General features: G+C 41.5%; 1 protein-coding gene and 1 pseudogene across 2 annotated transcripts; one reads left to right on the top strand and one right to left on the bottom strand.

Annotated features, from left to right (window-relative positions):
• The first annotated feature begins 315 nt into the window (after window positions 1-315).
• On the top strand, window positions 316-16,640 carry LOC117502037 (homocysteine-responsive endoplasmic reticulum-resident ubiquitin-like domain member 2 protein). 2 transcript variants are annotated; one of them, XM_034161017.1, is made up of 9 exons: window positions 316-460; window positions 3,786-4,028; window positions 4,380-4,457; window positions 6,129-6,242; window positions 6,372-6,502; window positions 8,314-8,433; window positions 13,826-14,098; window positions 15,574-15,685; window positions 15,801-16,640. In XM_034161017.1, exons 2-9 carry the CDS (start codon window positions 3,882-3,884, stop codon window positions 15,966-15,968), a joined length of 1,143 nt encoding a protein of 380 aa, XP_034016908.1. In that variant the 5' UTR covers window positions 316-460; window positions 3,786-3,881; the 3' UTR covers window positions 15,969-16,640. The 2 variants fall into 2 exon arrangements, with proteins under 2 accessions (XP_034016908.1, XP_034016909.1); XM_034161018.1 differs by having other exon boundaries at window positions 361-460; window positions 3,829-4,028.
• A 1,400-nt stretch (window positions 16,641-18,040) lies between these two features.
• Window positions 18,041-25,474, bottom strand: part of LOC117502036 — a 56,109-nt pseudogene continuing 48,675 nt past the window's right edge.

Below are 25,474 nucleotides of genomic sequence, written 5' to 3'. Positions count from 1 at the left end.
AGAATCTAAGGACAAGCTCTGATATTCAATGTTGCCAAATCCATGACGTCTGAGTTTGCGTTGTCTTTTCTTTTTTGCCCAATTCTGTAATTTAATTGTCACGCAGTTGCTATATTTTATCTAAATTAATATGTTAAAATTTATCTTCCACCGTCATTCACCCGCTATAGTTTCAGAATTCCAAAATACTATTTGTGGAGTAAAATCGTCGAGATATTAACTTGTGAATTTGCTGGCTTTCAGAATTTGTGGAAAATATTTCTACAATCAAAACTATCTTTGTATTTTTAATGTATATATAAGTGTTTACAGTAATGAGAATAAAATTGCTTTTGTAAAAGAGCCAAATCGCTTCTCCTGGTCACAGACATGTCGCTTGTTTCGATCGAGATCTGGCAACAACATGCGTAATCATGGCTCGTCAGCGCTACAAATAAATTGCAATAGTTCGGTCACAGAGGTAAGAAAAAATATATTTATCACCTTTCCGTTTAACATTGATACATTTATAAAACCATATTAATGTAATGTGGCTGCCGGACAACTAATGCTGGGTGGGCTGATTGGACAGTTTAGGTTCGAAAACGTACAGAAGCTAACATTAGCTTTCGTGCAGTTACATTTTAAATGAAACACCTGATTTTAGTGAATACTTTTTTTTTTATTTACTTTTGTATCAGAATTAAGCGCGTAGGAAATAGATTCTTAAATTCCATTATCTCAAGAGAAACAACAAGGCAAAGGAGGTTTTGAAACCAATGTATTAACCTGCAGATTGGAGTAGATTAGTCAAGTGTTTAATCTGAGAGAACACTAAAGAAAAGGATTAAACAGGGGGTGAAGGTGAACAGGAGTAGAAACATAAAAGAAAGAAACGGACAATCTCTGAAATTAAAAAAAGTGGAAGAGTTCATCATGTAATTACAAGTTCCAGGAATGTTCAGGCAGAAAGGATGGTGATGAGGAAACACTCAGGACATTAGAGGGACATAAAGTCACATTAGAAGGATTCATTGAGAATGAGTGAGAGATCAGGGTTGTTTAAAGGATTTTAATGGGAAGCAGAAAATGTTGCTTGTGGTTGTGTTCTAAAATACAAATAAACTGGTCACAAGGCCACACAACTCTGCAGGCAGGATTTTGTTTGAGTGTAGCTGAAGCTTCTTCTTCTGTTAATGTATGTGATGTTTGGAAGTTACGTGCAATTTGAAATGTTTACTTGTTTTTCTTTGAGGTCTGTAATGGTAATTAGTACCTTCTGCTTCTTTTTCCTGCATCGCAGATATTAACATATTTTTCACTCGTACAATTCTGTTGCAATGCAAGCTTGGTGTAAACAGAAATAACCGATCACAACAGAAACCAGCCAAGACTTGTGAGAGTTGACAAACTGTCATGATCTTGTATGTCTGTAGGTCTCAATCCAGTGTAAACAGAGCATTAGTTGACACCTGAGAAGAAAAATGTTGAGTTGACTGACATGGGGAGAGTTGCGTTTGATATCTGTTGCTGCCAATTCCAAAATGAGAATCCAAGACCTGGCCATCATTAGGGTTACAAATAATAATAATAAACCCAGCAATGGATTGCAAAATCAGTCCAGGTCAGTTGTTTGGAACATCCTGGATAACAACACCCAGATCTGTCCGTCCATTTTCTATACCTGTTTACTCCAATTAATGGTCACAGGGGTCTAACCCAGCAGTCGTAGGGCGTGAGGCATGGTACACCCCAGACAGGACAAGAGTCTGTTGCAGCGCCACATGTAGATGGACAAATACCCATGGTAAATTTCGGGTCACCAGTTCACCTAACTGTTATGTCTGTTGAAATGGGAGGAAGCCAGAACATCCAAGTATATTACTTTTCTTACTGTATAGTAACTTAAAGAGCTGCAATGATTTATCAAGTCTTTTTTTATGGAGTTGTGGCCAATTTTATTAAATTTTTTTTATTTTGGCTGTTCGGGCACCAGCGGCTGTGTGTGTTTCTCCAGGTAAAACTGGAGTTGCGTCAGGAAGGGCATCCGGCGTAAAAGTTGTGCCAACTACCAATGCGGATCTGGCTGTATCCGCTGTGGCAACCCCGAACACAAAACAGGAGCAGACGAATGGACAACAACAACAATTTCAGCTGTTCAGTGGGGAACAAACCATTTAAGGACTTCATCTTGGGCTTTAGGAAACACTGACATCTTTACATTTGATCAAGAAAATAATCATCAGATTACTTGAATATGAAATATAATCATTAGTAGCAGCCCTGGTAGCTTATTATATTTTGTGTGTAACACATTCATAATGTACGCACAATGAATTGCTTCTATTTAGTGTGTTCTCTAATGGAACTCGAAGCGTTCTTAAGACGAGATACAAGTACATTCTTAAAACTACCCTCAGAGATTGTAAGATTGTAGATTTGGCTACAGCCTTAGTAGGTAGACTGATGTGGAGGAAATTGGTTTCTGCTGGTGTTAAGACTTTTGAAACTAATAGGCGAAATGCTGAGGAAAAGCAACGAGCTTGATGAGAGGCCGCCAAGGCACTCAGACTAGGGCAGCCCGCTGGGTAGATGCCTGGACATTCTTCATTTATCTGCCATGCAGGGCTGCTACGATTAGTCAATTAGTCACGGTTATGTCGACTTATCAAAATCATCAGCGACTAAGTTATTAATCAACATTTATTTTTGTAAGCTTTGTTTTTCTCTCAAAGTTGCTGCTGTACCTTCCGCTGCCTTTCTGTTCTTGATGCACATGCACAGTAGTGGTCATCCGGGTCAGCCATGATGTCACTGGAAAAGTTATGCCCAAACAATATCATGGCTAGCCGGCAATGGAGTTCAAACATTTGGGAGCATTTTAACCAAATTACAGAGAAAAATATGTAATGCAAAATCTGCAAGGCAGAACTTGCCTTCCACGGCAGGACAACGGCGATGCAGCAGCTTCTGAAAAGGAAGCACGTTGTGGCCGATTCAGATGCTGACGAAGAGGGACAGTCGTCTCAGTAACCTAATTGGCTAGTTATCCACTAACATTACGTCTACAGTGAGCTACTTACTTATATTGATAGTTGTAAATGTTAACATTTAACATTGACAATTTTATTAGCCTCAGCACACATATGTGTTTTCTGTATCGTTATAACATCGATGTCATGTTGGAATAGGAAATGTGACAACGTTAATGTTTTATAATGCTACGTTACAATGCTAAGGAAATACGTTCCTCTTCAATGAACGACTTTGTTACCAAGCCGACAACATACACACCTTCTCAAGCAAATATCCTGACTGAAGCAATCTTGAACATGTTGGTGACTGATATGAGACGATCAAGGTTTCAAAGAGATGATCAAGCAGTTCAACCCAGAATACCATGATAACTACCTACCAGGCTGATCTCACTTCACCACAATAATGGAAAAGAAATATGATACAACCTTTGAGAAAGTTGGTCTCACTCTCTTTCTCTCTTTCTGTCAATTTGAATTTGCTTTATTGTCATGAATGTATTAAAACAGTATTGCCAACAATAACACATAGTGAAATACACAATTGATTCAATGATATAATAAACAATAACAGTATTCAAAGACAGCAGCTGCATGCTGGTGCAATTTACATATGATCTGATTAGTCAAGTAATCACAAAAATAATCGGTGACAAGTTGATTAACAAAATAATTGTTTGTGGCAGCCCTAGTGCCATGCTTGTGTTGAGTGGCAGGTTTTAGTTAATGCTTTGCAAACATGTCTTATCTTTCTTGCTCTTCTTCCTCCAGCTGTATGACATCTGTACATAAAGTGAAACATTTTCTGTGATAGCCTCCCAGGGCCTCCCGATCTCCTTGTCCACGGAACCCAAATGGTTTGGAGTCATGGATCGTGGTCTTGTGGATGGCCCCTTTACTGTTGTCATCAGGGCACCAAACCAAAAGTACAACGACCAGACCATCAACTGTTACCAGAACTGGACTGTGGAAAAACTGAAAGCACACCTTTCAGACGTATACCCAAGTAGACCCGTGAGTTTTTTGGATTGTTTTATCTTTCCCACTTTGTCGTCTGTTGCTAATGTGACTTTGCTGTTCTCAGCTGTGAGCTTTTTGGTTCTGATCATGTCTGTCTGAATATTAAACCCAGAATAAATGGTGTAAATTCACAGGATTTAAATTGTACATGTTCAGTTTCTGAATGATTGACACAGTCTTCCACTGTAAATTTCTTCTGCTGTTATGCTCAATGTTGTCAAACTGCTGTTTTTTGATGCTGTGATATTACAGTTGTGTTGGTTGAATTTTTTTTTTAAGAAAGCAGAAGCATTAAGAGTGCTATATTGTCTTGTGTGACCTTTTTTATCTTGATGATGTCATTAGAGCTCCAAAGACCAGAGGCTGGTGTATTCCGGGAAACTGCTGTTGGATCACTTTACCTTAAAAGACGTATTTAGAAAAGTGAGTTCTCGCTGTTGTTACGAATGATTTCTCCCCCTCCCACCTGCCCATCCATCTGCCCTTTGTATTCCCAGCTCTGGTCCCAGCATTGGGGTTGTACAACAAAAATGTAGACGAGTGGGTGGATTAGGTCATCAGAGACCTTGTATAGACTCAAAAATAAATAAATAAATGATTCAGGTCTGGCAACTTGCCATATTGGTGCGTCTGAGTACTCCGTGTGAAATTCTGAGGAGCGATGGGCGTTAGCATAAATTCGGCCAAATATTATGTTTGTCGGACCACCCATTTCAATAAAATGTCTGATTTCCTCACAAATAAAGGGTAAATCACCTGTCTGTCTTTTGTCCTATGTTAAATGTGTTGCTTGTCATATGATGTCTCTGGCTCTTAAAGTGCTTTTTCATCTCGGCAGAAAAAAAAGTAACGTGATGTGTAGGTCATTTTCAATATTAGCCATGTGGACAATACTTTACTTCACTGAAACATTTTACACAGCGTTATATTAAATCAGAAAAGTCATGGAAGCTTCAAAGATTCCTACCTGTTTTAATCCAGGCGACTCTGCAGTTAAGTAATCCGTTTCTTGCTGTCCATGATTCTTGCTCATTGAGATAAAATGTCCATAATTTTCCTGTCAGCTTCACAGTGAAAACCGTGGAACATCCAGTCTGTCACTGTCAACACGTGAACTCAGTTGTCTCACTGTGCTCACTGTGTCCCACTCTCTCGCACTCAAAATGGCAAATGAATGTCTAGGCAGCAGGGAAGAGCTCTGTCTGAACTCCACTCAAAGTTTTGAACACACACACAACACTTTCTCACAAACTTTGTGGACATCAGCTGACAAGGAACTCATTTTGCTGGATGGATAAAGGACTTTTGTTGGACAAAAACGAACACAAACTGATAGTAGCTCCTTCACCATGTGACTGGGGTTTGTACAAAGCTAGCCACATTGTCACAGAACACTTCCTGTTTCTTGCACGTCTTTCACAATAAGAGCACAAGTCAAACGAATGACATCACAAGTCAGATGAGAAAACTCATGAAAACTCTTTTTTTTTTGCTTTTTACAATGTGTTGGGGTCACAGAATTAATTTATTTTAGGTGGGCATTTAATAAACTTTAATTAAAAAATAATTTAATTTTGGGTGGGTGTTTAACCAACTCTCTTCAAAAAGGGGGGGTGGGCTGATGCTTGGCCTTGGGCCCTATACCCTGGACAGGGCGCCAGTCAGTCACAGGGCCACACAGACAACACACATTCACCCCCGCACACACACCTACGGACAATTTAAAGTTTCCAATCTACCTTACATGAAAGTCTTTGGATGTCGGAGGAAGCTGGAGCACCCGGAAGGAACCCACACAAACATGGGGAGAATATGCAAACTCCACACAGAAAGGCCACAGGTTGGAATTGATCCCATGAGGCAACAGTGCTAACCACTACACCACCATGCTGCCCCAAATATGCAACAGAATGGGAAATTAAAACCAGAATTAAATGACAATGTGTAAAAAGGGATGACCAATCTTTTCTTCTGTCGTGCAAACTCAAAAAACTGTTCCAAATCCTTATCAAATTCGCAAATTTCACATAGGACAGACTCTCTACATCATGTGCGGTTACTGTGTTTGCTAAATAGATGTAATCACTTCCACAGCATGATGAGTATCACATGCTCCATCTGGTTTGCACGTCACGGACCCCTCCTAGCTCCCCAAAGCCCCCTGAGAAATGCCGTAATAAGCTTCAGGAGACTTCTGCCCTTCCCACGGTGGGTCTGCCATACACACTTTTCCAACAGCTTCACGCTACACCTTATTTATTTATTTTTTAAATAAAATTACTCTTTTATTTCAGCATTAACTACTGCTAACATTTAAACCTTGTTCTCCGGTTCTAGGCTCCTCAGAGCTCAGACAGTCTTTCTCCTGGTCCAGATGGCTTGTTGTCTCCAGCAGAGAGCAGTGATGGACTCAGACAGCAAGCTGCAGCCGTTTCTTACCCTCACATGCACCCAGGATTTACATACCGGTTAGTTTTTGTGTAATACGGCATATTGTTTAAAATTTGAAACATAACCTTAATTTAAAAATTTAGGTTACTGTTCAGGTTGTTTAATTTTTCTGAACTAAAGCAACCCTCGTTAGACGGCATACCTCTACATTTAACATGACAAAAATGTCTTGTTTCATAATCATAAAGTAAGTGCAAATTATTATTTTTTTGGATTCACGTCCAGATGAGGATGCACACAAATATTCCATGGGATCTCTCCCCTGTCATGACAAATACAGTGCATTTGGAAAGTATTCACAGTGCTTCACTTTTTCCACATTGTTATGTTACACCAAAATGGATCAAGTTAATTTTTTTCCCCTCACATTTCTGCACACAATACCCTATAATGACAATGTGAAAAAAGTTTTTTTTTTTTTTTAATTACAAATTAAAAACTAAGAACTCACAGGTACATAAGCATTCACACTATTTCCCATGAAGCTCAGATTTGAGCTCAGGTGCATCCTGTTTCTACTGATCATCCTTGAGATGTTTCTACAGCTTAATTGGTGTCCACCTGGGGTAAATTCAGTTGATTGGACATGATTTAGAAAGACACACACCTGTCTACATATAAAGTCCCACAGTTGACAGTCAGAGCACAAACCGAGCATGAAGTCAAAGGAATTGTCTGTAGACTTCTGAGACAGGATTGTCTTGAGGCACAAATCTGGGGAAGGGTACAGAAATATTGCTGCTTTGAAGGTCCCAATGAGCACAGTGGCCTCCATCATCTGTAAATGGAAGAAGTTCAGATCCACCAGGACTCTTCCTAGAGCTGGGGAAGAAGGGCCTTAATCAGGGAGGGGACCAAGAGCCCAATGGTAACTCTGTCAGAGCTTGAGCATTCCTCTGTGGAGAGAGCAGAACCTTCTAGAAGGACAACCATCTCTGCAGCAATCCACCAATCAAGCCTGTATGGTAGAGTCGCCAGACGGAAGTCACTCCTTAGTAAAAGTTACATGGCAACCCACTTGGAGTTTGCCAAAAGGCACCTGAAGGACTCTCAGTTCATGAGAAACAAAAGTCTCTGGTGTGAATGTCATGTGTCATGTTTGGAGGAAACCAGGCACCATCCCTATAGTGAAGCATGGTGGTGGCAGCATCATGCTGTAGGGATGTTTTTCAGCAGCAGGAACTAGGAGACTAGTCAGGATTGAGAGAAAGATGAATGCAACACTGTATAGAGACATCCTGAATGAAAACCTGCTCCAGTGCGCTCAGACTGACCTCGGATTGAAGCAACACTTCATCTTTCAGCAGCACAATGATCCTCAGCATACAGTCAAGATATCAAAGGAGTGGCTTCAGGACAACTCTGTAAATGTCCTTGAGTGGCCCAGCCAGAGCTCAGACCTGAATCCGATTGAACATTTCTGGAGAGATCTGAAAATGTCTGTGCACCGACGCTCCCCATCAAACCTGATGTAGCTTTAGAGGAGATGCAAAGAGGAATGGGCAAAACTGCCCAAAGATAGGTGCACCAAGCTTGTGACATCATATTCAACAAGACTTGAGAGTATAATTGCTGCCAAAGGTGCATCAACAAAGTTTTGAGCAAAGGGTGTGAATACTTACATACATACACGTGATTTAAGAAATCATAAGGTGTCGTGAGTAGAATTTTGAGGGTAAAAATTTACTCCATTTTGGAATAAGGCTGTAACATAATATGTGAAAAAAACTGAAGCACTGCAAATCATTTTTGGATGCACTCACTGTATGTGAACAAATTCATTTGGAATTTTTCATGCAAATGCTTTGTTTACATTTCTGTTTTGCAGTGCATTGTGGGAACAGTATTCACGACAGCCAGCTCCTCCCACAAACACGGCAGCTTATTACAGCACAATGACACTAATGTGGTGGCAGCAGCTGTATGTTTGGCAGTATTACCTGCACTGGTAAGTCCTTTAGGGCCCCTTCACACGTAACACGATTGAAGCCAACTGGTGCACGAAGGAGGTATTGCATGCCACAGGTGAAAAATTGGAGCCACCTCAAACGCCTAGTACAACTGTCTCCACAACCATTCGTGCACATCAGTGGCCAAAAGACAGAGGGTGCCCATTTGACCCCTTTCTTGGCAGGTTTCGGCCAAATTCCAGGTGACACACACGAACATCCAACACTGCTTGCTGGGCACTTAGAAAAGACAGGGCTATTTACGCTCCTGGCATGAGTAGATTGCAGATGACCGCATTCGAGCTGTCTGTGAAAATTGTCTAAGTGCAACACAAGTGTGGCATTACCAAGCAACACACATGGGTGTGACTGCTGAAACTAGAAGGGTGGAAATGAGAGCGGGGACTTTGAATGTTGGTAGTATGGCTGGTAAAGGGAGAGAGCTGGCTGGTATGATGGAGAGGAGAAAGATAGACATATTGTGTGTGCAAGAGACCAAGTGGAAGGGAAGTAAGCAGGAGCATCGGCAGTGGGTACAAGTTGTTGTACCATGGTGAAGACAGGAAGAGAAATGGTGTTGGGGTCATTTTAAAGGAAGAGTATGTTAAAAGTGTGTTGGAGGTTAAGCGAGTGTCTGACAGGGTGATGAGTGTGAAGTTGGAAGTTGAAGGTGTGATGATGAATATCACCAGTGCATATGCCCCACAGGTAGGTTGTGAGATGAAGGAGAAAGATTTCTGGAGTGTGTTAGAGGAGGTGGTGGAGAGTGTGCCCAAGCATGAAAGAGTGGTGATAGGAACAGACTTCAATGGGCATGTTGGTGAAGGGAACAGAGGTGATGAGGAAGTAATGGGTAGATATGGTATAAAGGATAGGAATGGGGAAGGACAGATGGTAGTTGATTTTGCAAAAAGGATGGAAATGGCTGTGGTGAATACCTACTTTAAGAAAAGGGAGGCGCAAAGGGTAACATATAAGAGTGGAGGAAGGTGCACACAGGTGGACTACATTCTTTATAGGAGATGCAAGCTAAAAGAAATCAGAGACTGTAAGGTGGTGGCAGGAGAGAGTATCGTTAGACAGCAGAGGATGGTTGTAGGATGACTTTAGAGGTAAAGAAGAAGAAGAGAGTAAGAGCTCAACAAAGGATCAGATGGTGGAAGCTGAAGGAGGAAGACTGTTGTGTGAAATTTAGCAAGCAGGTGAGAGAAGCACTGGTTGGAAGGGAAGCAGTTTTGGACAACTGGAAAAGTACTGCAGATGTTGTTGAGGTAGACAGCTAGGACAGTACTGGGTATGACATCTGGACAGTGGAAGGAAGACAAGGAGACTTGGTGGTGGAATGAAGAGGCCCAGGAAAGCATAAGGAGAAAGAGGTTGATGAAAAAGTTTTGGGATAGTCGGAGAGATGAAGAAAGTAGACAGGAGTACAAGGAGATGCGGCGTAAGGCGAAAAGTGGCAAAAGCGAAGGAAAAGGCATATTGCGAGCTGTACAAGAAGTTGAATAGTAAGGAAGGAGAAAAGGACTTGTACCGATTGACCAGACAAAGGGACAGAGCTAGAAAGGATGTGCAGCAGGTTAGGGTGGTAAAAGATGCACATGGTAATGTGCTGACAAGTGAGGACTGTGTGCTGAGAAAGTGGAGGGAATATTTTGAAGAGTTGATGAATAAAGAAAATGAGCGAGAGAAAAGGCTGGATGATGTGGTGAGAGTAAATCAGTAAGTACAAGAGATTAGTAAGGAAGAAGTGAGGGCTGCTATGAAGAGGATGAAGAGTGGAAAAGTAGTTGGTCCACATGACATTCCAGTGGAGGCATGGAAATGTCTAGGAGAGATGGCAGTAGTTTCTAACCAGATTGTTTCATAAAATCTTGAAAAGTGAGAGGATGCCTGAGGAGTGGAGACGAAGTGTGCTTGTTCCTATTTTCAAGAACAAGGGTGATGTGCAGAGCTGCAGTAACTACAGAGGCATAAAGTTGATCAGCCACAGCATGAAGTTATGGGAAAAAGTAGTAGAAGCTAGGCTTAGAAAACAGGTGAAGAGCCGTGAGCAGCAATATGGTTTCATGCCGAGAAAGAGCACTACAGATGCAGTGTTTGCTCTGAGAATACTGTTGGAGAAGTACAGAGAAGGCCAGAAAGAGTTACATTATGTGTTTGTGGACTTACAAAAAGCTTATGATAGGGTGCCAAGAGAAGAACTGTGGTATTGTATGAGGAAGTCTGGAGTGGCAGAGAAGTATGTTAGGGTAGTGCAGGACATGTACAAGAATAGTGTGACAGTGGTGAGATGCGCAGTCGGAACGACACTCATTCAAGGTGGAGGTGGGATTACACCAAGGATCAGCTCTGAGTCCTTTGTTTGCAGTGGTGATGGACAGGTTGACGGATGAAATCAGACAGAAGTCCCCATGGACTATGATGTTTACAGATGACATTGAGTAGAGAGCAAGTTGAGTCTAGTCTGGAGAGGTGGAGATATGCTTTGGAGAAAAGGGGAATGAAAGTCAGTAGAAGCAAGACTGAGTACGTGTGTGAATGGGAGGGAGCCCAGTGGAATAGTGCAGTTACAAGGAGTAGAAGTGGTGAAAGTAGATGAGTTTACATATTTGGGGTCAACTGTTCAAAGTAATGGAGAGTGTGGTAAAGAGGTGAAGAAGAGAGTGCAGGCAGGGTGGAGTGGATGGAGAAAGGTGGCAGGAGTTATTTGTGACCAAAGAATATCAGCAAGAGTGAAGGGGAAAGTTTACAAGACAGTAGTGAGAACAGCTATGTTGTACGGTTTAGAGACGGTGGCACTAACGAAAAGACAGGAGGCAGAGCTGGAGGTGGCAGAGCTTAAGATGTTGAGATTCTCTTTGGGAGAAACAAGAATGGACAATATTAGGAATGAACATATCAGAGGGACAGCTCAGGTGGGACGGTTTAGAGACAAATTCAGAGAGGCGAGATTGAGATGGTTTGGACATGTGCAGAGGAGGGACTCAGGGTATATAGGGAGAAGGATGCTGAGGATGGAGCCACCAGGCAGGAGGAGAAGAGCGAAGCCAAAGAGGAGGTTTATGGATGTGCTGAGGGAGGACATGTAGGTGGTTGGTGTAACAGAGGAAGATACAGAGGACAGGGTGAGATGAAACGATTGATCTGCTGTGGCGACCCCTAACGGGAACAGCCAAAAGGCAAAGAAGAATTGTATAATAAGTATTGAAAACGTCACCATTTTTCTCAGTAAATATATTTCTAAAGGTGCTATTGACATTAAATTTTCACCAGATGTCGGTAACAACCCAAGTAATCCACACGTGCAAAGAAACCAAAACAAATTACAGAAATTATGTGTAAAATGACAGGGAAAAAATACTGAACACACTGACTGAAATTTATTTAATACTTAGTACAAAAGTCTTTGTTGGTAATGAAGCTTCAAGATATTTGGTATATTTGTTTTAGCAAGTGGTCAGGGGTGTCATGCATGCAGTCACTTTATAAATACAGTTGTATGCAAAAGTTTGGGCACCCCTGATCATTTTCATGATTTTCCTTTAAAAACCTTTGGTTGTCTGGATCAGAAATTTCAGTTAAATATATGATATAGCAAACTAACACACTGATATTTGAGAAGTGAAATGAAGTTTCTAGTATTTACAAAAAAGTGAGCAATAATTATTTAAACAAAATTGGGCAGGTGCATAAATTTGGGCACCCTTGTCATTTTATTGATTTGAATACATTTAGCACTAATTATTGGAACACAAAATTGTTTTGGTAAGCTCATTGACCCTTGACCTCCTTACACAGGTGAATCCATTCATTGCAAATGTTTCCCCTCTTTGCATCTCTTTTAATGAGTGGCAACATGGGAGCCTCTAAACAACTCTCAGATGACTTGAAAACAAAGATTGTTCAACATCGTGATTTAGGGGAAGGATACAAAAAGCTATCTCAGAGATTTCAGCTGTCAGATTCCATTTTGAGGAACATAGTGAGGAAATGAAAGACCTCAGGCACAGTACTAGTTAAGGCCCGAAGTGGCAGGCCAAGAAAAATCTCAAATAAGCTGAAGTGAATGATGCCCAAGGAGATGCTGTATGATGCTGTAATGCAGAGGAAGCCTTTCCTGCATACACGCCACAGAGTCGCTTGAGGTATGCTAAAGTACATTTGGACAAGCCAGCTTCATTTTGGAATAAGGTGCTGTGAACTGATGAAACTAAAATTGAGTTATTTGGACATAACAAGGGGAGGTATGCATGGCTAAAAAAGAATCCAACATTCCAAGAAAAAAAAACACTTGCTACCTACAATAAAATTTGGAGGTGGTTCCATCATACTGTGTGGCCAGTGCAGGTACTGGGAATCTTGTTAATGTTGAGGGTCACATGGATTTCAGTCAATATCAGCAGATTCTTGAGAACAATGTTCAAAAATCAGTGACAGAGTTGAAGTTGTGCTGGGGCTGGATCTTTCAACAAGACAACGACCCTAAACACTGCCCAAAATCTACTAAGGCATTCATGCAGACGAACAAGTACAATGTTCTGGAATGGCCATATTATTGAATATTTTTGAAAATCTGTGGTGTGATTTTAAGTGGGCTGTCCTCGGAAACCAACAAACGTGAGATGTTATGTAAAGAAGAATGGTCCAAAATACCTTCAGCCAGAATCCAGACTCTCATTGGAAGCTATAGGAAGCATATAGAGGCTGTTATTTCTGCAAAAGGATGATCTACTAAAAACTGATGTATTTTTTCTGTTGGGTGCCCAAATTTATGCACCTGCCTAATTTTGTTTAAATAATTATTGCACACTTTCTGTAAATCCTATAAACTTCATTTCACTTCTCAAATATCACTGTCTGCTATATGATATATCTAACTGAAATTGCTGATCCAAACAACCAATCATTTATAAAGGAAAATCATGGAAATCATCAGGAGTGCCCAAACTTTTTCATACAATTATAACAACTATAAAAGGCATAAAAATTTACATTTGGAAGTATAATGTTCATTTGCAGTTGTCAGGTGGTTTCTCCATGTTGTTTTGATTGCAGCGCCTCTCTGGCTCACAAGGGATTATGGGATATCTCAATAGGGTGAATGGTTTGATTTCTTTGTATCTGTGGTTTACTTGGGTTGTTACATCTGGTGAAAACTTCATTTCAGTAGCACCTTTAGAAATATATTCACTAAGAAATTATTGACATGTTCAGTACTTATTTTATCCGCTGTATATTGACCTTCATTAATTGGTTAGATTTCCATATATGATATCTGTAACAACATACACACAGATGTTGCAACCCTCTCAGCTCCCCCTATTGATCCGTCACTGGTAAACAGGCAAATGGCTCATCGTCCAGTTTTTCTTCTGTCACTGTCTCTAGTCAGTTATTGGCTGCATCTTCTCAGCACCTCCCAGCAGTCCGACCCACAGCCCAGCTTCACCAGACCGCCACTTTGAACCAGCAGCCTCAGGAAGATCACCATGCCAACCCAGAAGTCCATGTGAACGCCCACGGAGGAGAGATACTGGGCGAGGATTGGCCGGAATGGGTGTACATTATCTCCCGCGCTGTGATCTCACTCAGCATCTTCTACTTCTACTCCTCATTCAGCCGGGTTGTCATGGTGATGATCGCCATGCTGGTGCTTTATCCGTGAGCTTTTACACATTACTGTTCATTTAGCGGTCATTCATTACCAGTGTTTTGCAGGTGTGCCTCTGCAGCTACAGATAACCACAAAAATTTGGATAGAATGCAGTTTTTACTTCAGGTTCTTTGTTTAGAAATATTAATGCTTCCAAGTTTTTACAGCATGGATTTAAGAGCTGAAAACTAACTCTGCTAAAATAACCCCCTGAATCAGTGAATTTAAACATTAATGTTAAAAAATAGTTGATAGCATATGCAGTTTTGTAAATAAACAACAATTGTATCCATGGCTGCACTTAGAAACATGAATGCACAAATGAGCCAAACACAGCGTGGGAGCTCTTCCGCGATAAGAACCTGAAAGTTGCCAGAGATTCCATCACGGTTGCCAGTGTTCACAGGATGATGTTTCATCTGAGGGCCCCCAGAATGTCATCCAGCGAGTCATAGTGCACAGCTTGGTGGAAATTCCTGACTGTATAAGGAGCTGAGAAAGCAGGCAGTGATGACGCTGAGGATAGACAAGGAGGCATTTTGTTAGCGGAATCTGTCAGCAGGTGGTATCCCATCTATGGTCAAGTGACCTTTAAGCAGCTTATAGAAGAATCATCGTACCAAATTCCTTGAGACCTACACTTAGCTGCCCCCCCCCCCCCCGCAGAAATGGCGAGTGACAATACGATCCTGACAGACGGTTGTCCTGTACTGTCCCACTGGGCTGGCTACTTTAAGCAGTTGAGAGGCTGAACCTCCTGCCAGGACGTTGGACTTCTCTGGTGTCATAGTTCTGGTGGCAGATCCGTCAACCAACAACTGAGGGTGTGTAAAGCTGCAAGGATATGTGGTAACAGGAGCTGAAGTCCTTCAGGAGGCTGTAAATGTTCTCAGCATTATCAGCAGTCTTGGTTTCATTTGAGGAGATGGGTATCATCCCAAGAGTGAATAAAAGGACTGGCTGTGCCTCTCTAGATGGCAAATTGCAGTAACTACAGGGGTATTTAGACTGCTCCAGTTCTGAGAAAGGTAGTGTGACTGGGAATCAAACCCTAGACTTCATATTGGTAGCCCAGCTCCTTATCCCACTGAGCTTCCTGCGCTTCGTATGGGGGGTGCTGTGCTTTGCTGCATCCAAGACACCACGGAACTGCCTTAGGTCCTGGGTGGCAATCACCCAGGCAGACAGAAGGTCCATTCCCACTTTAAATGTTGAGTTTTGACAGAATGTCTTATTGTAGTGAATCTAAAATCCGAAAGTCTTCATAACCTGCTTGTCAATAAAGATTAACAGAACTCCAAACAGAAATTGAATGAAATGTAAAAGAACAAGTAGTAAAACTGAATACTATATATATTAAAGCAGTACACAATTTAGTGCCATCTAGTGGTGAGGTTGCAGATTGTAGCATTCTGTTATGAGTTGCCAGAGTTCAGGCAGTTTTATTTCATACATGAACTGTTTTGTGTCACTTTGCCTGCAGGCATCAGGCCGGCTGGTTCCCCTTTAACTTCGATGATGTCCAGCTTCCTGGAGACAGAGCCAATCAGGATGATGTGGATGAAGATCTCCAAAACAATGATGTGGCAGAAATGGTCAGTCGATCCCTCAGCTGCTGTCCCTAAATGATCAACATGAAACTATCAATTCCACTATAAAATAATCTTAAACATGTTGAGACGGTTTCTCTTTTCACTTTGTCCGCTACAGGATGATGTAACAGACGACAGCTCGGATGACGACGGAGACAGCGGAGAGGACGAAGCAGAGGATCCTTATGTCGACCCTCTCGGGGACCTCTTGTCCACCACATGGTCATTTATCACGACCTTTTTCATGTCACTCATCCCAGAGGGCCCACCCCACGCTGCTAACTGAGGCAGGAGGACCACTGGCATTTCAGTTTTGGACGAACTTTCCTCTCTGTAGCAGTGTTATGGTTTGTTATTCGTTTGAGTCATGTCTGAGTCAAAAGAAACAAGCTGCTGAGTTTATGCGGACACACACACACACACACACACACACAAATCATTTTGTAAATTCTTCAGCAGTTGTTTGGTTTTGTGGCATTAAATGGAATTTGTGTTTGGTTCCTGCAATCATGATGCAACAGGCTTGTTGATAATTGCATTGTGTTATCTTCAAATGTTTCTATTAATTGCAACTGTTGGTCTGCAGCGTGCAAGAAAAATCTCTGCTGCCACCTAGTGGCTTAACTGTGAAAAAGCAGCTGAAGACCGTATGACTCAACTCATTGGCTGCTTTAGCATAAAACATAGATTTACAGAGAATCTGACATTTTCAGCATTAAAGATTGTGATTCAAAATGTTGGCCAGTCTATTAAAATGGTAAATGGACTGCATTGATATTGCGCTTTTCCATCTGCATCAGACGCTCAAATTTATGCAATTTATGATTTATATTCATTTAGTTATTTTGTCAGGAGTAAATGTTATTACTCAGTCTTGAGCTTAAATGTTTTCAGTTCCTGACTGCTTCATATGTAGCTCAAACTGGTTTAAGTCCTATTTTAAAAGCACATTAAACCAGTTTAATTTTGGACCTCCAGTGACCAGATATGCTCAATATTCATTAAAAACAAATCTTGGTATAAAGTTGGAGTGTTTATTAAGCCCAACACTCAACATGATTTAAGTTATGACAGGAAGAAGTTCATGTTTAAAAACATTTATTGCTTTGCACCAATTCGACTTGACAAAAAAAAAAAAAAAAAAAACAAGGTCATGAATCAACATGTGCAACGCTAATTTATGTGCCTGTACATCGGAACAATCACGTTAACCCAGTCTGAAGCTGGAGTACGAAAACTCCACCGTGTTTAACATTTAATCACTGCTATAAGCATTTCAAAGTGCACAAGTAAACATCAGTATTACTCTGAATTGTAAGTGCTTGTTTGGGCATTTTAACTTTATGGTGATGATTTTTTTTATTCTACCACCATTTCACAGATGTTTTGCATAAAACACAGAAACCACAAAGGTGTACAGATTAGTCACTTGCTATATGTTGGGAACCAAGCCACGGAAGGAGAAATACTGTCACATAATTACACAGACTAAATTCACTTTATCGATGTTGACGGTACAGTAAGTCAACATTCACTGATCGTTCGGGAAATGAGTAGCTCCGTCATGGTTATGCTGTGAGCAGATACGAAAGCCATTACAATGAAACACTAAGATTAACTTGGAGCGCCACCTTTCAGTCAGAACAGACTCAATAACACGACAGCGGCACAGGATAGCTCAGGGATCAACTGGTACTCAACTCAAGATAACTAGGGGGTAACTCGGTGGGCACAGCGGCTGTCTTGTACTTAATTATGGTCAACTCATACTCAACTGGAGATGGATGGGGGTAACTCATTTTCTACTCAACTTTGATCAGCTCGTACTCTACTCGGGATAACTCGGTGCTTGTTAAAATTGGATGGCGAGTTGTGCCACATTAAGCAGTTTTAGCTAAGTGTTTGACAGAGTTACCAAAACCTTTAAACAATGTCCAAACTGGTATTAGTTGAATCAGTCTTTCCCGAGCTATGCCCACTAGTGAGCCAAGCCGCCCCTCAGAGTTGTACCGGGTCACTACTTGGGGAAATTCTCGCCAATATCGGTCAGGCATCAGAGGCGCTTAATGATGTACCAGCTCGTGTGCGCCTTTGCCATTTTCCGTGCCGTGTGGTGGAACTAAACACAAATGGCCAGCACAAGACTCACATAAAAGAGCTTTGACAAGGCACACAAGCTATGGCGGTATAGCGACTGTAGCTACACACAGACAAACGCACAACAGTCTCACATTAGTCCCCACCAGTCTATTGGCTAGTGTCACAAATACATACGTTGGTACGGAGTCCTTATTGCTAAAACACGACTGCACTTATCAAAATAAGAACTTGAATAGAATTACATTTACTTCAGAAATATTTTTTTGCATAAAATAATTTATAACACGAAACAATCTTTAAACCACACACTTTGTTTAATCAACAACGACAGACATTAAAACAGGTGCAAATAACTGGGGCTATTATTTATATTTTGCACCTTATTATTCACACCACTTATTAAAATAGTTGTAACAGCTCTAAATATACAGTGCAACAGGAAGTAACCTCTTATGTGCTCAATGCCTGGAGTTAAGAAACTAGACTGGCAAACGCAAAGTGCTTACTGTACAGTACAAATACTTCATATGGCCTCTGAAGTAGGTAAAAGGATCAGAGTATACATACAGTATTTTTTTGAATAACATGAACAGGGAGGACCAACATCTGAGCAGCAGTATGAATAACGTGTTGCCAGTGACAGAGGACCTGACTCGTAAGCAAATACAATGATATACAGTATGTAGTAGCAGTAGTGTTCTTAGTAATTAGTGATGCCCCAATCCCATCAGAGTCCTTTAATGTTGAGCCTAAAATTGATAGTTTTAATTTGTTAAATAATTAATTTGTCCGCTTAGAAAACAAAAGATTAAAATCAAAGAGTGGAACATCATCAGTGTGAAATCACAGCTTCATTAATGGATTCATGTAGAGATCAGTTTCAATCCATGCTATTTAAATAGGTGTAGATTTATCATAAAGAATTTTTCAAATTACAAGTGTTCATAGTGTTACTCTGTTACAGTAACCTGAACACCCCCGAATGAAATCGTCAACCTGCTCTGTATTCAGCGTCAGTTGTTAAACACTTAAGTTTAAATGAGGCTTTGGAATAAAGATGGACATTAGCGATGCGATGTAACGGACAAACTAAAGCAAACTCTAAAAATAAAACACAGCAAAAAGAAACTTTTAAAAACAGACTTTAAAACACTGCTAAAGCTTAGCAGTGCACTTTTCTTTTTTTGGGGGCCACGAGTTTCAATGTGAAGCAGACGTTTGAGTGCAGGAGCAGAGACGAGGCAAGATGAGCGGTTTAAGGACTCTGAAAACACCTGAAGAGGTCCCGATAAATATCAGGACATGGCTAGTTGTTATAGTAGAAACTTCATCTGAATGTAGCGCTTTTTTACTTTGCGTCAGTTGTTCGATGACATCAGCCGTGCGCGAGTAACTTAAATAACAGGTGGTATCATCAGGTGAACCGGGTTTAATCCAACCCAGAACAGAGACCAACAGCTCATGATGTGCAAGCTACAGCAGCACTGTGACCAGCCAAAATAATATCTGGGTAAATAATATTAAAATACAAGGGTTAGAGGTAAAACTCTCACAGTCTACGTTCTGCCCTTCCTTTGGCATTGATGATAGGTGCTAAGTCGTTTGATAGTCGAGAGTCGATGGGCACCGACAGCAAAGTACCTTCATTCCTCACAGATGTGCATTTTGCTGCAACCCAGCCGTACACGCAGGACTTCAAGACTTAAGTAGAAGAGGACTCACAGCCCAGGACGCTCTTCTCCAGAGTTTCGGGAAGGCTGTGCTGCTCCACTTCTAAGCTTACTTTCCCCACTAAGTGGGGTAGAGTGCTGTCCGGGGACCAGGTATCAGGAGGTAAAGGCTGGCCTGTGGTTATCACAGGAAGGTCTCCACAACAGTGGCTTCTACAGACGAGTCCGGGCTGACATCTATTCTAGCGCAGACCACCTTCTCCTGGCCACTGCTGCACAGAGATGAGAAGAATGATGTTAGTGTTGGCGTTACACATGGAGAGCAGCTGCAGGTGTGAGATTTCTAATCAGGAGCAGAGATGGAGCTGAAGAGCATGCTGCACGAAGAACAGTTTTACCACCTAACCACCGTCATGTGACGAGTGTTAAAATATGCAGCCACAAGTGCTGACGGAAAAAAAAAAAAAAAAACTATCCTGTATTATATGGATATTATACATTAAAAAACGGTTTAGACAAGAGTTTGCATAAATGCACAAATTCTGTTGGTGTGTACAGCAACTAAACTACTACAAAATAAATTAGAGATGTCCCGATCAGGTTTTTTTTTGGCCCCAATCCGATTCATCAGATTTTGAGTATCTGCCGCTATCGAGTCCCGATCCAATACTTTAAAAAACTGAATGAACAATGAACAAATGCTAAATATATAATAATTTCATTTTAATCACCTCATTTTATTATCACTTAAACAGTGCACTTCTCCTTGAGATAGTTTGAACAATCAAGTAATAATCTACCAGACTTAAAAAATGTACAAATTTCCATGTTATTTTATTTGTCTAAAAATAAATGTCAAAGGTTCCTTATGTTAAACAAGAAATTATCTAATCTGAAATAACAGGTGGTTTTAATTTACAGATGAAAGGTTTTTAAAGAACCATTTATTGATTTAGCTATTTTAATTACAAGTGTTCTACATTTTTTAAACAGTAATCAGAAATTTTGAGGTAACAAACAACAACAACCATTTCCAAGGATTTTTCTTCAGACATGTGGTTTCTGCACTGATCTGTGGTTCAAATCCCCGCCTGACTGGAAAATCACTAAGGGCCCTTGGGCAAGGTCTTTAATCCCCTATTGCTCCCGGTGTGTAGTGAGGGCCTTGTATGGCAGCACCCTGACATCGGGGTGAATGTGAGGCATAATTGTAAAGCGCTTTGAGCTTCTGATGCAGATGGAAAAGCGCTTTATAAATGCAGTCCATTTACCATTTGTACAGATCAGTGGTTTCTGCCACTAGTCTTCCGTGTTTTGGCCAGACGTGTTGTTCCTATTGGACAATGCGAAGCTACGTCACAGCTCAGTGCGCCGAAAGTTCAAAAGTCAACTTGAAAAGTAAAAGTAAAAAACAACAAAAAAAAACAACTTACATTTGCATCCTGACAGTCCTCAGTGTACCCCTTTGATGCGTTATCGGTGTTCAACAAGTTCAGAGCAGCGCAGTGAACGTGAATGAAGACGGAAGCTCTTTAAGACGCGCTCCTAAATGTGATGAGTGTGCACGTCACTCGTGCACACCATCTCTCGCTCCGTTTTGCAGACAAACGATCACAGGACAATTTGTTTTTTTGTTAATCAGATGACAGATCGTCGTCCTGAGGACTTGGTCAGCACCGGGTCCTGCTGCGCACGGAAGGATGACTTAGTAAGAGTTTCGGTGGGAAAGTGTTCATCATCCTCTTGTCATTCCATCGCGGCGTCAGGCTGAGCGCGTAAAAACACAAACAGCAGTTCTGCGAAAGAAACTTTGCGCACGTAACTCCCCCCACCTTTTTTTTCTTTTGTTCAATAAAAAAAAAAAAGAAAAAAAGATTGGGTTGAACTTTGACCGCATCAGCCTGCCGACAAGCGGCAATGCGCGCTCCCGTCAGAAGCGTCACGTCAAAAGCTGAGCTAAAGCGACGCTTCTGACGCCTCTGACACTTCCGACGCGTGAAAGGCCCATTAATCTGCAATAATGAGCCTGAAATAGCGCTCTATATCGGATTCCTGATCGGGATGCAACGTCCGATTTCGATCAAGTCTTAAACCACGTGATCGGGCCCGATTTACGATCATGTGATCGGATCGGGACATCCCTAAAATAAATAATAAAAAAAATCTGAATTCTGAAAATCTCAATTTAGATTTCTGTGACTTATGTCACAGACATCCATATCTGGAATTTGCCCACTGAGCTGATGCATTTCGTTTCAGTGCAGAAGGCTCTGGGTTCAAACCACACCCCTGCCACATTTTCCTCCATGGAATGTGGAGTTAAACCATAAATTGATGTAAAACCTGTGCCAATTCAACATGCAGATCCACCTCAGATATGCTGTGGCGACCCCGAGTGCCCCATGGGGCATTTATAGTAATAATACTTTAGATACATTTTGACACTTAAATTAGGTTTTTAACCTATCCAGAAGCAAATGTATGTAAAAATAAATGAAATGTGGCCATCTGAACGTCATCTTGGATTTTGAAATTGCCTCAAGGGGGATTTTCGAGGACTTTTAGTATGTACAGTCTTCTACACATTTTTTTTCTAGACCTATCCTAAAAATCTCAGGTTGTTCTGCAAAACTTCCATTTTTTTTCTGCTAAACCTCTTGGCCTAAATGAGCAGGAGCGGCACTCCACTTCGCTTGCATTTAAAACCAAGTGGTCAGAATGAGAACTACAACAGGAGGCACAGATTCAGTGCTGGGCGGCTCCAAAAAAAGCAAACGTAGTAAGACACCACACAAAACTGACCAAGCGGATTTAATGGTTTACAGGACACAACAAACAGACCGCATGCATTAAAGGTGGTAATAACTGTGATGGATTAATTGTGTAATTGTGTGATCACTACTAGTTAGTTTGATCAGGAGCAAGCACAGCAAGACATTTTATTACCAATTATTTCCTGTCAAAAAACCAAACAAACCCCCCAAACAACAACAAAAAAACCACAAGTGTTTTAAAGAGTCTTTAATCATGCGCTCACTGTCACAGTATGAGTGAACAGTGTTAGGACGCAACCACGTAGGTCAGATGGTTTGGCAGACTCACAGCCCTGCTACCTCGTCCTCCACTGGCAGGCTGTGGGTCACTAGTCCTACTCTGTATCTGTTCAAGATGGACATAACACACAGCCGACTGCTACTGTCAGGACTGCTTCAGGGTGTAAACCACAACAAGATTACTCTTCATCCACTCTGGAACAGTTAACCACGGTTATCTAAAACCCCATGAAATACTAGAAACAGACTGAGGTGATTAATAATCAGATTTTTTTTTGTAAATGATGTAAAACATTTTAAGGTGATAACCTCATCCCTCAGTGAAATGTTTTCTCACCTCCCTGAGAGTGTTTTCATCGGGTTGTTGAGCCGATTGGCAGCTTCGTAGCTGACCTTCAGTCTCATCTCCTCTTCTTCCTGCAATCTGGATTCTTCTTCCTGGAAGTGGCATCAGCAGCCAAAATCACAAACCAGCTCGTCTGGTGTTTTTAATCATCTTCATGTCAACATTTGTGCTTCATCTCTACTTCCTCAGATGTTCTGAAGTTACACTATAACTCTTGTTAGTCCACTCTCCACTGTCAGCCTGGTCTTAAACTGCATGTGGAGATACGACATCAAGATGGATGTAACGTGATTTTACCAGCTTTTCGCGTGCCTTCTTTTTCTTGTCATCTTCTTTCTTCTTGTTACTTTCTGGTATCACATCATCCAGCCAGCTCAGCTCTCTCTTGGTGAAAAAAAAGTCCAGGAGCTTCCGGATGAAGACCAGCGCAAGAACCTGCAAAGGGGGAAGTAAGATGAACTGAGCTGTTGCAAAAGTTCAAATCAGAAAAGGCATTCTAACAGTTAAAGGGCCCTATCTTGACGATCTATAGGGCACGTTCTCCAACACACAGTAGATGACGGACGTGTCTAAATCCATGTTGTCTTTTACACAGTGCGTAATCTGAACACAAAGCGGATATATTGACTAATTTGTCATATTGTCTTTAAGACATGTGCACATTGAGGCATAAAAATATGGCACAAACCACAATTACAGTTTTATAGTTTGCCATTTTTTCCCCCAATGCTAATTTTTGTTTTCAATTAAATTCTTTGTAGTATATGTGCTAACACCCATTCCTGTGTGTACAACCACAGTGTACGTGGGAGTGAGTGGAATCTATAATGCATTCCAAATTTCTCAGTCCATCGGAAACGCACACTTCAGATGTTATCAATCCCTCTTATCAGCAATTTTCTGACAGATCATTGTTGCCAAAACTCATGTGTCATGATGCCAATGCAATAAGAACAGCAGCCGCATTGACACTGAAAACATGCGTTGGTCTACATCTGACTACACAGGAAACTGTTTCGGAATCAATAAAAATCAGAAACAATCTCGATAAAATCTCACCAATTTCCATTCCTAGAGTGCGTGTTGTGAATTCAGCCTACGCATGTGGCATATGATGCACCTGGCAACACCCCCTTTTATGACCAACATGCCCATGAATGCACAGATGAGTGCAAGTTCTGCTGCTGCTTAAAGAACGTGGGCGCTGGGTGTGAAAATAAGCACTGCACTGTGTGCTGCTTTGCACAGGATGATAGGGCACCACGACTGAAATCTAGTTCCTCTCTCTCCCCCCGTTTTTGTTTTGAACTTCATTCAGTGATCCAATCTTTAACATGCAGATATGAAGGTCAGAGAATCTGTGAGGTCGGAGGTCGTTACCATCATGGGAAACACAACAGCTGCTGCAGACACCTTGATGACCCAAAGCAGCACCAAACAGCTGAGCTGCACCACAGTGAAGATGTGAACCTTCCACAGTGGCACGTAGCGCAGATAGATCAGGTCAGGCTGGTGCTTTGCCGGCATGCCAAACAACTTGATTCGGTCAAAAAACTACAGAGATAAACAAACGCAAGAGTCGGACTGAGCAATAACAAACAAATTACTCTCAAAAGAAATCCTTTAAGGAAAGTGGTCAAAGGTTTCTGAGTTATATTTTATAAAGTTTCAATCAACGTCACCCTGTGATTTCCACTCCAAATTAAAGCGCATGACGTCTTCAAAGACCAACTGCATTCTTACCTGAATGCCTTTCAGGGAGGAAACGCCCATGTAAAGAAAGACTCCATACAGGACTGGCATGGGAATAAACTGTGAAGCAACAACACGAAAATCTCATTCATCGTAACATCATCTATTATAACACATAAAACACAGATGCATTACGAATGACTCCAGAGCTTCCATCACCTCACCTTAAGCACTTTGGTCATAAAAACGGAGCAACCCATAAGGAAAAAGATCATGAACCCTGTAACTCTCTGCTCACGGATGCCCAGGAACTTGGGCTGCTCTCCGGGCGCAGAGCAGCCAGACTCCAACTTCAGGCTGTTAACATGGGAGATGGAGAGCACGGTGGCAGCCACAAACCACGGGAGCCCCATAATCGAGCACAAACCCAACATAATGGCAACTACCAGCAGGTCCAGGTGATAGCCACACCCTTTCTGCAGGAGACGCGGAGAAATAGTGAGATTAGCTGAAGAGAGTGTTGGACACCGTCAAATCATAACCAAGACTGGGTGCTTGTGACCTTGAGTTTGTGTTCCTTGCGGTTGATAATGACAGCAGTGATCTGCTGGTCCATGAAGATGAGGATGGTGCACAACAGGGCAGGGAACACCGTCACCAGCAGAGTCCACCAGGGATTTGTTCCTAACGGGTCCATCAGCCAGCCTCGGTGACTGGACGTCGGCTGCGAGGAAAAGGCAGAAAGTGCTGAATTTAATATAGAAGCCACAACAGACTCATAATTATTTCTGTGTGTCTATGAGTCAAAATTGAAGATGACTTGGCACATTAGATTTAAAATATGCTGAGCGTCCATCATCACACCTTCCGTACATAAAGAGCAATGATGCAATAGATCAACCATTGGTAACCCTAATCTTGGCACGTAAGC

The sequence above is a fragment of the Thalassophryne amazonica genome, chromosome 20, assembly GCF_902500255.1.
Source record: "Thalassophryne amazonica chromosome 20, fThaAma1.1, whole genome shotgun sequence".
NCBI classification, from domain to species: Eukaryota; Metazoa; Chordata; class Actinopteri; order Batrachoidiformes; family Batrachoididae; genus Thalassophryne; species Thalassophryne amazonica.
This window is presented reverse-complemented; position numbering and strand designations above follow the sequence as displayed.

What these genes read in the sequence shown, in the direction of transcription:
- LOC117502037 (XM_034161017.1), top strand. Translation starts at nt 3,882, where the DNA reads ATGGATCGTGGTCTTGTGGATGGCCCCTTTACTGTTGTCATCAGGGCA. An exon ending in AGACTTCTGCCCTTCCCACG is followed by an intron (nt 6,243 to 6,371) that starts GTGGGTCTGCCA and finishes CTCCGGTTCTAG; the next exon opens with GCTCCTCAGAGCTCAGACAG. An exon ending in GCCATGCTGGTGCTTTATCC is followed by an intron (nt 14,099 to 15,573) that starts GTGAGCTTTTAC and finishes CTTTGCCTGCAG; the next exon opens with GCATCAGGCCGGCTGGTTCC.